Source organism: Somniosus microcephalus, chromosome 8, assembly GCF_052327205.1.
Source record: "Somniosus microcephalus isolate GS21.2 chromosome 8, FLI_Smic_1.0, whole genome shotgun sequence".
Taxonomy (NCBI): domain Eukaryota; kingdom Metazoa; phylum Chordata; class Chondrichthyes; order Squaliformes; family Somniosidae; genus Somniosus; species Somniosus microcephalus.
This window is the reverse complement of record NC_140994.1, coordinates 59318033-59333675: the sequence shown is the minus strand read 5'-3', so window position 1 is coordinate 59333675 and position 15643 is coordinate 59318033. Positions and strand designations below refer to the sequence as shown.

At 51.0% G+C, this 15643-nt stretch overlaps 1 protein-coding gene across 1 annotated transcript in view; it reads left to right on the top strand.

Annotated features, from left to right (window-relative positions):
* The window catches only part of dntt (deoxynucleotidyltransferase, terminal), a 656785-nt gene that overhangs the window by 23142 nt on the left and 618000 nt on the right, over nucleotides 1–15643 (top strand). The window contains exon 2 of the mRNA XM_085994757.1: nucleotides 2580–2754. Coding sequence (XP_085850883.1) covers nucleotides 2580–2754 — 175 coding nt within the window. The remainder of the gene's footprint in view (nucleotides 1–2579; nucleotides 2755–15643) is intronic.

Here is a 15643-nt window from a genome sequence, read left to right as displayed (position 1 = left end):
ACATCAGGCCTTTGCCATTTCTCTGAGTGTTTTGGAGTTATGGCAGTAGACCTGGAGAACCTGGAAGGATTTCAGAGCCAATATATGGATAAGTTTAATCATTTTGGAATAATTATTTTTATGCTTCTTATGTTATAAATTGTATATTTTAAGTTTATATAGTTGGTTGGCTCAAATAAAACATGTCCACTGAAGGAATTTGCACAAGTTGGTTGGTTTGTGAATGACAGCTTTGAAAATAAAACCCAAACCCACGACCTCTTCCACCTAGAAGGACAAGGGCAGCAGGTGCATGGGAACACCACCACCTCCAAGTTCCCCTCCAAGTCACACACCATCCTGACTTAGAAGTATATCGCCGATCCTTCAACATCGCTGGGTCAAAATCTTGGAACTCCCTCCCTAGCAGCACTGTGGGAGTACCTTTACCACACGGACTGCAGCGGTTCAAGAAGGCAGCTCACCACCACCTTCTCAAGGGCAATTAGGGATGGGCAATAAATGCTGGCCTTGCCAGCGACGCCCACATCCCATAAATGAATTTTTTTTTAAAGGAAGGATTTTCATGTTTACTTGTTCTTCACTGGTACATTGCTACTTGCGATTCATTCACATTTAGTTCATTGTATACTTGGTACTTTCATGGAAAAGTGGCTATTTGAGCCAATCATCATTTTTTTGCCCTCTGGATTTGTGACACTTTGAAGGTATGGCGTCCTGACATTTTTCAGGTTTGATGCCTTTAAAAAGTGTGAAACTAGGGACATGTACTGGACTCAGACTTTTAATTATAGAGATAGATATATTCTATTTTTACATGATATAGAAGGGTTGATTTTTCAAGATTGTGCTGTCAACAGGGAGCCTTGCTTGCCAGCTGTGCATGTAAAGAAATCAGAAGCATGCGGCACTTCATGTTCTTCTTTGCGCAGATTGCTCCAGCAAAGAGCTGGCACAGACACAATGTGCCAAATGGCCGCCTCCTGTGCTGTGAACTTCTAAACTTCCATGGTCCTGTAGCTGGCAAAGCTCCCTGCTGTCGGAGTAGATTAGGAACATTATCCCAGTATTGTATATATCTTTCATGCTCATATCTTCTATTTTAATTGTTATGCAACGAGAGTGAGAAGCAGTTGAGAAATACATTTGTATTTATGTAGCTGTGATATGTGAACAACACACAATCATCTAGGTAACTAAAACATGTTATATACTCATTTACAGTATTTAGGTAACTGTGATGTATTTACTTACGCAATGACAATATGTGAGGGGCATCAACATTTCTGTATTTAAATAACTGTGGTAGGTAAGGAGCGGCAGGCTTGTGTGTGCAATTAATTTTTTTTCATACCTCTGCAATGACAAGGGAGATCCACTTTATTTTGTAATTATCTTTGATAAATCTAACTTGGTGCTCTTACTCAGTCACTTGTTTATTGGATCTATGGCATTCTTATATTATTCATCTTTAGAAATCTCTTTAGCAGCATTTTTTGTCATTATAAAATCAATATGGTGCTGCTATTTGGTGGTCTGAGGCACTGCTATCAGTTTTTTTTTAAGAAGACGTCGATTGAGGAAGCAAAGAGTAAAATATGCCAATGGAAAAAGTGAAACACATGGACGTACGGGGGAAAGTAGTGAAAATGTGCAATGTGTATTTGGGAGAGAGTGAAGAATACCAAAAAAATGTTTTGAGACGAATAGAGAGATTCAACAATGACAATAAGAGAAGGAGACTAGAAATTTGTCTCGGACGGTGGCGCCAAACGGGCGCTGCGTATAACGGGCAGCCGACCCGATACTGCCCGCTTGGCACCACTGCCCAAGACGAATTTCGAGTCCGTAGTGTGTGAGAAAGAAAGAAAGAGGGAGGCAGGAAGAATGGAAGACAAGCAGAGAGGCAGTTTCAGACAGCGAGAGACTTTTACTTCTTTCTGAGAAATGTGAAGGGGGATGAGCTAGTATTATCGTGTAAATAGAAAGTCAGTATAGTCTGCACCAGTAAGAGTAATGTGTGTTATATACTGACAAGTGAAGACTGAAAATAAACACCCCAATTCTGTTTCCTGTCTGATAGTGTTTGAATGACTAAAATTAAGTTGTGGGGCTGCACAGTTCGGCTTGATGTACAAGAAACTAAATTTATCGAGTTTTATAATCCTTAATCTTGGCCTACCATTTTTCTGCATTTCCCCATGTAATTCGTTGTCCAACTAATTGATTTGACTCTGCATATATGTCTCTAATTTGAATATTTTTTTTAAAAGTCAATTGCCGGTGTTTTGGATCTTTGCTGAGAATTAAATTGCAACATTACCCAATCATTTTTTTGCAGTCCTAACATAACACAGCCACATCCTAATTAGAATCATGACTTGTGTGCAGAGTGCAGACTGCAGGGCAGGTATCCTTAGTGGTGGTGATGCTTCAGTAACGTTAACTCCAGTAATAAGAAAGTGTACTTTTTCCCTTGAAGGATTACCTCAATAACTTGCAAAGATGTTGTAATGCCACTCACTGAAGATCACCAAATAAAAAATAATATTCTAACTGTTACCCTTTTCTTTCTATAGTGATTCAGTCACACATATTGTGACAGAGAATAATTCATGGAATGAAATTTGGGACTGGATTCAAAACCAGAAGCTGTCAAATGCAGACAAGCTTAAGCTGCTTGATATCTCCTGGTTCACAGACAGCATGGGTGCTGGAAAACCTGTGGATATAGAGGAACGGCATAGACTGCAGGTAAATTTTATTTCCCATAAATATTTTGTGATGCACAGTATCGTGTATGATAGACTTGCCACTATTTTCCAGTGTATGAGGCCAGTTTGTTTCTGTATGAAAGAAGATTAAAGATACATCAGTCAAACATTTGCTGCACAAACTGAACAAAATTGACATCTTATTGGCCTAGAAATTGCGGTTGGAGGCGTACCTCTGGAGTACGCCTCTGACCCGCAAAACCTTTACGAGTTTACCTCCAGGCTGCGAAGAGTTCCAGTCTCGGGCTTCCAGGTGTACAGCAGCGTAAAGGTCCACAGATCCCTGGGATGCAGGCAGTTCGGAAGCATCCCTGGGATCACGTGGGCCCGGTCCTCCAATGACAAAGGAGGATTCCACTGCAATCATTTACAAAGGGAATTCCCTAATGATATGCAATGGAATCCCCAAATAATTATACAATATACAGAATTCTAATAAATATAAATGCACTGAATTGCAATTTTATTCATAAGTCCCTTCATTGCACCAACCTCAATAAAAATTTAATTTTTTGATAAATAATTTAAAACATCTTAATCCAGGCCAATATTTGCATAAACTCATTTAAATGTATGTGCATAATTTTGGATTTTTAAATGTTTTATTTAAGCCTTATTTATACCCTTACACTGATGAAAGCAGGCCCTACGCCTGCTTTTACCAGCCGTAAGTGTTGCGTGGGCAATTGCTGGGCAGTTGTTGGGCAAATAGCCCAATTCTGCGCCAGCGATACTCCTTTTGCAGTCGGTTCCGATGATCTGTCAAGGCATACCTTCTGGAGCCTTTCAGAGGGAATACAATGAAGACACTGCAATTTCAGGGCCATTGGACTGAATTTTATGGGGGCGGTTGGGGTCAGTGGGTGTGATTGGTGGCGGGTTGGTAGGAAAGTGTTTTTTTCCTCAGCGGGTCGGGACCCCGCTGTGAACATGCCACCACGCGCCTTTACCAAATGTCAGGCCCGTCAGTGCTGAGCAGACCCAACATGCAGCGGCTGGGAAGGAAATTAAAATCATTAGTGGCTTGTTACAGCCACTTATCAATGGTTTTTTACTAGCTTTTTCGATTTGACAGGTCGCCCACCGGTTTCTAGCTGTGCCTAGACCTCGTCTGTGAAGCTGAGGTGGGAGGTCAGTGGCCATTGAATCAGCTGATGAGTTGACAGCTTCAAATGTCAAGTTAAAACTCTCAGCTGATTGAGAAATGTTCCCTTAATCACTAGCTTCTCTAAACTGCATTTCCACTACAGATTCAGAATGCTGCAAGTCTTTATGCAAGTCTCCAGCCAGTCTGACCGCATTACCTCGCCCACCATTGACGGATCGCTTCTGTCATCTCTACTTCACCTGTAATCTATTCCATCTGCATAGGTGCCCTTGAAACTCTCTCACCTTGGTCCTCAGAATCCCACCACGATCAGCCCCAGTTGGTATAATTGCACTAGGATGAGGGTGATTGTGAGGGGTGGCTAGTGAGATGGAGATGGGATAATGTAGATAGAAAGGGATGGGTGGAGGTGCAAGGTAAGTTGGTGTGAGTAAGGATGTGCAGGAGTAGGGTAGGGAAGGCAGAGTGATGGGGATGTGATGAGAGGCACAGCAGGATGAGGTTGAGTGTGGCTTTGTACTAATGTTTCGTGATCTACTGAGGTAATTGAAACGTTTGCAGCACTGCACCCAGATCCTCTTGACCACATCTCTGCTTGTGTCCTCCTCTGTAATGTGCAACCAGGCTTTGTTGATCTCCTGGGGAGGTGTCTTCCACCCATGGGAAGAGAAGGGAACCTCCCTGTGTGCTGTGACTCCCTCCATAAGCATATAGAAGGAGTCATGGGAGAGCCTGGGTGCAGCCCTGCACCTCGTGCTGTGCTTGTCAGTGTTTGCAGCACCTCAGTGCTGTAGAACACTGACAGCACAAATGTCAAAATAAATTTGGCCATGGTCCCTTTAAGGAAACCGGTTGATAACGCATCATCAAAAGATGTCACCAGACCCGCTTCCTCTAATTGTCCGGCAAATGCGCTGGGCAGGCTTAACAAGCCCAATCAAGGGAAATTAATTTCAGAGGCCGGGATGGAGACAGCAGCGGGTTCGGGACCCGCCAGCGACATCGCCTGTCACGGACCCGCCGAGGTTCGTAAAATCGCAGCCATTGTGTTTTTGAGGTGTACTGATTCCTGGAAAATTATTAACTCTTGGGAAGCCAGTTTCTGTTGGATTCTCACCCAGCCAGCTAGGAGTTTCAAAGACACTGGTAGCAATGAACAGTACAAAATATATGTGCAAATAATATTCATATGATAAGCCTGACATCAATAAGTATATTGCAGTGCCAGGCAACTGATGCTCTGAAACTAACTGAAGCCTTTGACATGTTGACCACACCATCCTCCTGCAACACTTGCCCTCCATTGTTCAGCTGAGTGGAACTGCCCACGCCTGGTTCCATTCCAATCTATCCATTCGTAGCCAGAGAATCACCTGAAATGGCTTCTCTTCCCACTCCCGCACCATTACCTCTGGAGTCCCCCGAGGATCTATCCTTGGCCCCTTCCTATTTCTCATCTACGTATGGCCCCACAGCAACATCATTCGAAAACACAGGCCCCGATTTTCGGGCAGCCGTCGGGCGGCTTTTCATGCGGTCGTGGTCCGAAAATCGCAGAAAAGGCGGGTCGGGACCCCCCCGCCTGATTCCCCGCCCTGTCCGACTTTCGGACTGCCGTTTTCACGCACCCCGCTTCAGTCCCGCCTGCCGCTGGCGGGACTGGTCGTCGGAGCACTAACAAACAATTATCTGCTTGTTGAAGTGGATTTTCCCGCGCCGTTGCGACTTTGGGGCTTTCCCCACCTGAAACCCGCCTGCGGGGAACCCCGCCGATGAGAGCTGGCGTGAAAACAGCTGGCTTGCTTTCTTGCAGCAGCAGGTCGCTGAGGGCTGAAGATATTTAAAGAGGCAGCATTTGCAGGCTGCAGGACCTTGTTGATCAAGGCTTGGGGGAACTTTTTGAAGCCTTAGGAGCAGCTGCAGAAAGTTGGAGCCTCACACACCACTTCAGTGTGAGCTCCTGGGAAGCCCCTCTCACCACCCTAACTCAGGACCTCCTCAGCCGAGGCATCTGCTAGAGGCATGGGAGACCTTTGGCACCTTCCCTTCCTGGCATTAGAGGATCTCCAACAGCAGAGGTGGCAGCAGCAGAACCAGGAACAGCAGGATGATTACCAGGAGCACCAGGCTGCTGCTCACTCACCTGAAGCTGCACAAGCCAGAAGGGGCCAGCGCTTGGAAGTGGCTTGAGAGCACCTTGCTGCGCTTTAGGGGGCCAGTGGAACCCGTTTCTACACTGGCAATCCTACTCAGAAGGACTTCCATGAAGATCTGGTTTCTCTGTTCAACAGATGGCCAACGCTCCTCAAGAGATGTCATTCTCTTATGAGCACTCACCATGTTTTCCGTATGCTGGCGAGTTATCTCCTCCATGGAGGTTGCCAACCTTTCCATGGTGCTGCGTTCATGCGCCAATGACTCCACAAAGGCTCTGCTCATGGTCGCTATGGACTCCTCCATTCGCTCCACACTCGCAGCGACCCTGGAGACAAAACCTGCCAGAGACTCCTGCATCTGTGCATGGAGATCCATCACCTCTTCTCTTGCGGATGGACCCAGAGGCAGAGGGTCGAGGTGCAGCGCAGCTGAGCTGAGCTGGCAGAGCCCTGCGCCCTCCGACGAGGACTCTCCACTGCTATCCCTGTCTCCAGAATCTGCTGAGGCTCACTTGTGAGCTGTGAAACACCAGGTGACAACACTACTCTATGTCCCAAAGGTCCCCCTGAGGTGTGAGTGTCTGCGCTGGTGCTGTGCCCACAGAGGTTGAAGCTTCCTCTGAGGAGTCTGGCTGCACAGCCTCTTCCTCCTCCACAGTGAGGACAGGGGCTCTGGATGGTACTGTGGGGGAGTAAAGGAAGGAGATAGAGATGTAATGCCAAGGTTCTTCTGGTGACTCCCAGCGAGATGGCATCTGCTGACACCTGCATCCATGCAGCATTGGTCTCAGTGGGCGGCCTCTTCCTCCCTGACCTAGGGAAGAGGACCTCCCTGTGGGCCCTAACCCCATCCAATAATGCCTGCAGTGAAGCCTCGTCGAATTTGAAGGCAGCTCGGGGTCTGGCACTGGCCACAGCTGCTGCAGGCTCCTCTGCCATCCTGTATGGTTCGTTTGGAAGCCTTCAGAGGATGCAGTGCTTGCTATGGACCTTGAAAGCACCACGAATGATGACATTATACTGTGGGGATTTCTGACTCGATTTAGACAATTAGCAAGGCTTCCCACATGCTGGGAATTAATTGGCCAATTGAGGGAAAATTGTGTGGGGCTGGCTGACACTTTTTTATGTGTGTCAGAAACCCCACATTCGGGAAAATCCGACCATTTCCCACACAAGCCGAAAATCGGGCCCACAATGTCAGGTTTCACATGTACGTTGTTGACACCCAGCTCTACCTCACCTTCACCTCTCATGATCTCTACTCTGTTTCTGATTTGTCACACTGCTTGTCTGACATCCAATATTGGATGAGCAAAAATTTCCTCCAATTAAATATTGGGAAAACCAAAGACATTGGCCCCGATTTTCCCCCAGCCGTCGGGCGGGGTTTCAGGCAGGCGGGGACTGAAAATCCTGAATTTGGGGGTCCCGACACCATCCCGCCCAAAACCCCGCCCCACGTAAGTTTCAGGGGCGGCGGGTAGCCGCCCCGCACTGGGACCCGTCGAAACCAGGCGGGAAGGGATTAGTGCCAATTAACTACCTGTTAACAGGTAGTTAACAGGCAGTTTTTAGCCTAATCCCTATTTTGAAGGGTTTCGTGTGGGTTTCCCGACAGCTCCAAACCACGCCAGGTTAGAGCAGGCGGGCCGTCGGGTTGAAGGAGTTGTAGGGGTCGCGATGTTGGCGCTCAGGTGAGTGATGGGTGCATGAGTGTAAAGGTAAGTGTGTTTGGTGTGTCTAAAGTGTGTAAAGAACTTTTACTTACCTGTACTTACCTTTACAGCCTTTCTTCCTGTAGCCGCCGGGAGCCCATCACTCAGCCGGAACTGAAAGCTGAACGGCGGCGATCTGTCAAAAGTGACAGCCTTCAGCTTTGAGTGCCGGTGAGAGTTCTAACTGAGTCTGTGCAGAATGACTCATGTCAGAACCCAGACTGTCAGTGTGTGACAGCTTCAAACAGCTGTAAAACACTGATATTTCATCTGTCAAAAACTCTTGACAGATGAAATTTCAGTCTGTGACGCCACCTGTTGCCTGGTGGCCGTTAATTGGCCTGCTGAGCCCGCTGGGTGGGCTCAACAAGGTCAATCAAGGGAAAATCGCACGGATTGGTCGGACGCCGAGGTAGGCGGGTCAAAAACCCGAAAGGAGAAGTCCTGCCTTCTTCCCGACAGGTTCGGGAAAATCTACCCCATTGTCTTTGGTCCCTGTTGAGTCTGTGGTTTCAATTGCAGTTATACTGAATAACAGGACACAGACTACAGAAGTAAGTAAACAGGTCTTTAGTGATTGAGGGTCCTCTTTTTGTTTGAACCCAAAAAACCCAATTAGACTGTAAATAAACAAAAGTTCAACTAAATCTTAACAAATCAAATTAAAATTAGTTTTTCCGGGTTGATGATGCACTCCAGTTCCCGCGGGGACCACCGGTCGCGGAAATACTCAAGCGCACCGGCGGACACCGCGTGCTCCATCTCCAGGGCCACCCGGGCGCGAACATGGCTGCGGAAGAGAGGCAGGCAATCCGGCTGGACGACCCCCTCGACCGCCCGCTGCCTGGACCAATTGATTGCTCTTTTAGCCAGGCCCAGGAGCAGGCCCACAAGGAGGTCCTCCAGCCTGTCCGCTCCTCTCCGCACCGGGTGACCGTAGATCAAGAGCGTGGGACTGAAGTGCAACCAAAAATCGAGGAGCAGCCCCTTCAAGTAGTGAAAGAGGGGCTGCAACCTCTCACACTCCATATAAATGTGAAACACGGACTCCTCCAGGCCACAAAAACTGCAGGCGGCCTGGGAGTCCGTGGACCTACTTAAACCCTTATTGCACGGGACCGCTCCGTGCAACACCCTCCAGGCCAAGTCCCCAATGGAACAAGGGAGGACTCCCGCGTAGAGAGCCCTCCATTGGGGACCTCCGCCACCGCCAGTCGGCAAGACGCCACGCCAAGGTGTGTCCGGACGGTAGACGAAGATCGCAAAGTGGAGAGTGTGCAGGAGCAGCCCGTACAGGAAACCCCTCCGCGCGGAATGAAAAGGCATGGAGGGTATTTCCTCGAGACGGCTCAAGTTGTGAGGCGCCGGCTCCCGAGGGGAGTTTCGGGGCCGGGCGCCGATGAGGAATACCGTCCGGATGGGGGTAAGCTCGGACGGGATCGCCCCACGTGCTTGAGCCGCCTCGATACACCTTACACCTAGTGGATTCGGGGCCCAGTGCCGCTTTCACCGATTCGATGGCTTCGGCCGTGAGCCGGATGCTGGCCCAGGACAGGCGCCACGCCAGCTCCTCCGGCGCCATCCAGCCCGCTCCTCCGCCATCGAGCAGGTCCCCGACTCTGGTCACCCCGCCAGGCACAGCCCTGCCCTCCGCCAGCCGCCCGAACCCGCGTTCGTGGAGGTGCGGATTCCTGAGCAGCGGCTCCCAAAGGAGAGCCGCCGCTCCTGATGGGGGAGAGCTCCGCCTGGAAGCGACGTAGTTCCAAACCCATAGTAGTTCCTGGTAGAAGACAGGCAGCTCCCGCAAGTCGGCACGCCTGCTGCCCACTTTCACAAACAGGAGCTGCGTGTCGTAATTGAGGCCGTGCAGCTGGCGGAAGAAAAACGTGACCAGCGCACACCATCTCGGAGGATTCTCGACGTACAGGTATCTCTGCAGCATCTGAAGACGGAAAGTCGCAGCCTGGGTGCGAAGGCACACCAGCGACTGACCGCCCTCCCTAAGCGGGAGACACAGAACCGCGGCAGAGACCCAGTGCTTTCTTTTGTCCCAGAAGAAGTCGATGAGATTCTTCTGCATCTTGGTGACAAACGCAGGGGGAGGGATCAAAGAGACCAACTGGTACCACAACATAGCGGCCACCAGCTGGTTTATGACCAGCGCTCGACCCCTGTAGGACAACACTCGGAGCAGTCCTGTCCAGCGTCCTAGGCGAGCGGTGACTTTGGCCTCCAGCTCTTGCCAGTTCGCCGGCCAGGCGTCCTCGGCAGGGCTAAGGTAGCTTCCCAAATAGAGGAGGTGTGTGGTGCTCCAGGCGAAAGGCCTGAACTCCTCCGGCAGGGAGTCCACCCGCCACTGACCCACCGGGAGTCCGGGACATTTCTCCCAGTTGATCTTGGCGGAGGATGCGTCCGAGTAAATCTGCTGGCATTCCCGCATCCTCCGCAAGTCAGCGGGATCCGTGACCGTGAGGAGCACGTCATCGGCGTAAGCCGAGAGGACCACCTCCACGCCCGGCCCTTGCAGAGCCAGTCCCGTCAACCACTTCCGCAAGAGGCGCAGGAATGGCTCCACGCAAATGGCGTATAACTGACCGGACATGGGGCATCCCTGACGCACCCCCCTCCCGAAGCGAAGGGGCGCCGTGAAGGACCCGTTAACTTTAATCAGACACTCTGCGGCGGCGTACAGAAGTTGGAATCGGGCGACGAAATGCGTCCCGAACCCGAATGCGCGCAGAGTCCCGAAGAGATACTCGTGATCCACCCTGTCGACCGCCCTCTCCTGATCCAGGGAGAGGAAGGCGACCGACAGACCAGCCCTCTGGGAGTGGTGGACCAGGTCCCGGACCAGATGGATGTTATCGTGGATGGTCCGGCCCGGGACCGTGTAGGACTGGTCGGGGTGGATCATGTGGGCCAGCACGGTGCCAAGGCGAGCAGACATGGTCCTGGCAAAGATTTTATAGTCCGTGCTGAGGAGGGAGACCGGGCGCCAGTTCTTAAGGAGGCGGAGATCGCCCTTCTTAGGCAGCAGGACAATGACCGCCCTGCGCCAAGAGAGGGGCATCTCCCCGGTCGCCAAACTTTCCCCCAGGACCCGCGCGTAGTCGCCCCCCAAGACGTCCCAGAACATAGAAACATAGAAACATAGAGATAGGAACAGGAGTAGGCCATTCGGCCCTTCGAGCCTGCTCCACCATTCAATGAGATCATGGCTGATCTTCGTCTGAGATCATAGCTGATCTTACCAGTTCAGTACCCCGTCCCCGCCTTTTCTCCGTAACCCTTAATCCCCTTAGCCTTCAGAAATATATCCAATTCTCTCTTGAAAATATTTATTGAATTAGCCTTCACAGCCCTCTGTGGCAGGGAATTCCACAGGCTCACCACTCTTTGAGTGAAGAAATTCTTCCTCATCTCTGTTTTAAATGATTTGCCCGCTATTTTTAGACTGTGGCCCCTGGTTCTGTGCTCCCCGGCCATTGGAAACATTCTCTCTGAATTCAGCCTGTCCAGGCCTGCCATAATTTTATATGTTTCGATGAGATCCCCTCTCAATCTTCTAAACTCCAGTGAGTACAAGCCCAAACTATTTAATCTCTATTCGTAGGTCATTCCCGCCATTCCAGGTATCAGCCTGGTGAATCGCCGTTGCACTCTTTCCATGGCAAGTACATTCTTCCGCAGATGGGGCGACCAAAACTGTACACAATACTCCAGATGCGGTCTCACCAGCACCTTGTACAGCTGTAGTAAGGTATCCCTATTCCTATACTCGAACCCCCTTGATATGAAGGCCAACATACCATTTGCCTTCTTAATCACCTGTTGCACCTGCATGCTCTCCTTCAGTGACTGGTGCACAAGAACACCCAGGTCCCTCTGCACTTCCCCATCTCCCAATCTATTGCCATTTAGATAATAATCTACCCTCCTGTTTTTACCCCCAAAGTGGATAACCTCGCATTTATCCACATTATAGTGCATCTGCCACGTATCCGCCCATTCCCCCAACCTGTCCAAATCGCACTGTAGCCTCCTGACATCCTCATCAGAGCCCACCCCTCCTCCTAGTTTAGTGTCGTCAGCGAATTTGGAAATATTGCATCCAATTCCCTGATCCAGATCATTTATATATATCGTGAACAGTTGGGGTCCCAGGACAGATCCTTGTGGCACCCCGCTGGTCACTGCCTGCCACTCCAAAAACGAGCCGTTTATTCCAACTCTCTGTTTTCTATCCGCCAGCCAGTTCTCTATCCACGTTAATACTTTGCCCCCAATCCCATGAGCCTTAATTTTGCATGATAATCTTTTGTGTGGAACCTTATCGAAGGCTTTCTGGAAGTCAAGGTACACCACATCCACTGGCTGTCCCCCATCTATTTTACCAGTTACTTCCTCAAAAAATTCCAGCAGATTAGTCAAACACGATTTACCCTTTGTAAATCCATGTTGACTCTGTCCGATCCTTTCCCCATTTGTCAAGTGCTCCGCTATTTTATCCTTAATAATGGACTCTAGCATTTTGCCCACAACCGATGTAAGGCTTACTGGTCTATAATTCCCTGCTTTCTCTCTACCCCCCTTTTTAAATATTGGGGTAACATTAGCTACCCTCCAATCCACGGGTACTGTTCCCGAGTCAATGGAGTTCCGGAAGATGATCCTTAGAGCATCTGCTATCTCCAGGGCCACCTCCTTAAGTACCCTAGGATGTAGTTTATCAGGCCCCGGGGATTTGTCGGCCTTCAGTCCCCTCAACTTACCCAACACCATATCCCTAGAGATACTAATTTCTGTCAGCTCCTCCCTCTCATTAGTCCCTATGTTTGCCGATATTCCTGGGAGGTTATTTGTGTCCTCCTTTGTGAATACAGAACCAAAGTATGAGTTTAATTGGTCTGCCATTTCCTTATTCTCCATTATATATTCTCCCGAATCGGACTGCAAGGGACCGACTTGGGATTTTACCAGTCTTTTCCTCCTGATATACCGATAAAAGCTTTTGCAGTCTGTCTTTATGTTTGCTGCAAGTTTACTTTCGTATTCTATTTTCCCCTTCCTGATTAATCCCTTTGTCCTCTTTTGCTGTATCCTGTACTGCCCCCAATCTTCCGGTCTGGTGCTTTTTTTTGCCAGTTGATATGCCCTTTTTTTTGATTTTATGCTGTCCCTAATTTCCCTCGTTATCCACGGTTGAGTCACCTTTTTAGGTTTATTTTTATGCCAAACCGGTATAAACATGTTCTGGAATTCTTCCATTCTATCTTTGAATGCTTGCCATTGTCTATCCACTGTCAATCCCCCCAGAAACACCACCCAATCAATCTTACCCAATTCCCGTCTCATACCCTCGTAATTCCCTTTATTTAAGTTCTGGACCTTAGTCTCTGATTCAATTTCCTCACTCTCCATCTCGACTGAGAGCTCGATCATATTATGATCGCTCTGACCCAAGGGGCCTCGTACAAGAAGATTGCTGATAAGTCCCTTCTCATTGCACAATACCCAGTCTAAAATGGCCTGATCTCGAGTCGGCTCCTCGACATATTGGTCCAGATAACCGTCCCGAAAACATTCCAGGAATTCCTCCTCCTCAGAATTTTTACTAATTTGGGTAGTCCAATCAATATGTAAATTAAAGTCACCCATGATGACAGCTGTGCTCTTATCGCACGCTTCTCTAATTTCCCTTTTTATGCCTTCCCTCACCTCCATATTACTATTTGGAGGCCTATATATCACACCCACTAACGTTTTCCTCCCCTTGCTATTTCTCATTTCTACCCATACAGATTCCGTTTCATCCGAGTTAATATCCTTCCTTTCCATTGCATTAATCCCCTCCTTTACGGCCTGAACTCCACGGTCAGCCCGTCCAGCCCCGGGGGCTTTCCCCTAGAGAGCTGGCGGAGGGCGCCGGTCAGCTCCGCCAGGCTTAGCGGAGCGTCCAATTTTTCGGCAGGTCCTCCCACAAAACTCTGCGCGCATCCTCGCTGGACGGATCTGGAGAGAACAGAGCCCCGTAGTAGGCACGGGTCTCCGTGTTGCTTCCCTCCGGATCCGACACCAGAGATCCGTCGTCGGCCAGCAGCCCCAAGAGCTACTTACGGACCCCCCGTCTTTTTTCCAGCGAGTAGAAGAAGGGGGAGCCGTGGTCCAGGTCCCGCAGGAGCTGGATCCGCGACCTCACGTACGCGCCTCGGGGCCCGACGAGCTGCAGGTCCTTCAGCGCGCCCTTCTTCTCTTCGTACACCTTCCGCAGGGCTGGGTCCTCGACGACTTGACCGAGACGGGACTCCAGGTCGAGCACCTCCTTCTCCAACTGCCCGACCCGGGCCTCCCGCCTCTTGGTCGACCCCTTCGCGTACTCCTGACGGAAGAGACAGACGTGAGCCTTGCCCACGTCCCACCACAGCCTCAAGGAGGGGAAGCCCCCCTGCTTCCTTCTCCAGTCGGCCCAGAGCCGACGAAACGAATCCCGGAACCACGTTGTTAAAGTGCCAGTACGCGGACCCCCCCCGCGTGCACAGCGGAACGAGCTCTGCCCACACCAGGTGGTGGTCCGTGCACGGCACCGGCCGCATGGAAGCCGCCGGAACACAGGAGACGTACACCCGGGAAATGCAGAGGCGGTCGATTCTGGACCCTCCTCCAGACCTTACGCTAGTGAAGGCGCTGGAGTCGGGATGAAGATTTCGCCAGACGTCCACCAAGTCGAAGTACCCGACCAGGTCCCTCAACTTCTCCATCGCCGCCGGGCATCGCGGGGGACCCGGACGGTCCCTCGCCTCGAGGGTGCAGTTAAAATCCCCCCCAAGGATGACGCACTCGCCCACGTCGATGGAGCCCAGAAGAGCGGACACTTCTTGAAAGAAGCGCACTTGCTGCGCACCGGCCTGAGGGGCGTACACGTTCATTAGATGGAGCGGCACGCCCCCCAGGCGAACAGTGACCTGGAGCAAGCGGCCCGGCACGTGCTCCTTGACCCCCAAGATCTCCGGCTGAAAATGCGGGGCCAGCAAGATAGCCGCCCCGCTGGAATTGTTGGAGAGGTGGTTCATGCTGACCCCTCCTTGCCACTCCAGGAGCCACGTGGCTTCGTCTCCCGGAACGGTGTGGGTTTCTTGCAGGAAGCACACTGCATACTTCCCGTCCCGAAGGACCGAGAAGTTATTGAATCTGCAGCGCGCCTCCCTGCTGCCGTTGATGTTGAGGCTGGCTATGGTTATCTTCATGTCAGAAGCATAGTGCAACCTCTACCTACACCTAACGGGGGGAGGAAGCGCAGCCGCTGGTCAGCCGCCACTTCCTCAGCAGCCCATTGAGAAACGTTCTGAGCCGACGCAGCTCGAGCGGGTTCACACGCTCGTCTGCGCCCATGATCTTAACGGCGGCGCGGACGGATACGATGAGCAGCGCCAGCTCCGACCACCTGTCGAGGGCCAGCCGGACCTTATTGCGCCGACCCAGGCATGTGGCCGTAAAATCCCAGAGTTCCCTTACGGGAATGAGGGGAGACTCGGCAAGGGGCACGAGATCATCCATCGCCTCGTCGGCGCTGGAGTCCGAATCGTCCTCCGTGCCCATCACCGAGTCCCCATCCTCCTCCAGGGGGTCGTCACCAGCGGCCGACCCATCCGCCGTGCAGTGCGCAGCGAATGGCTCGGCCGCACCAGCCAGCCCCGCCTCCGCCCGGATCCCACCCCCAGGATCGGCGGCAGAGGATTCCTCCCTGGGCTCCTCTAGGGGTGCTGGGCCAGAAGACGGCGGCGGTTCAGAGCTCCCCTCCGCCCCAGACGCCGGAACGACCAGAGAAACCGGGGAGAGAACAATTCCCAGCTCCTTCAGTACATCTGGCACCAGAGACGCAGCCAGGGG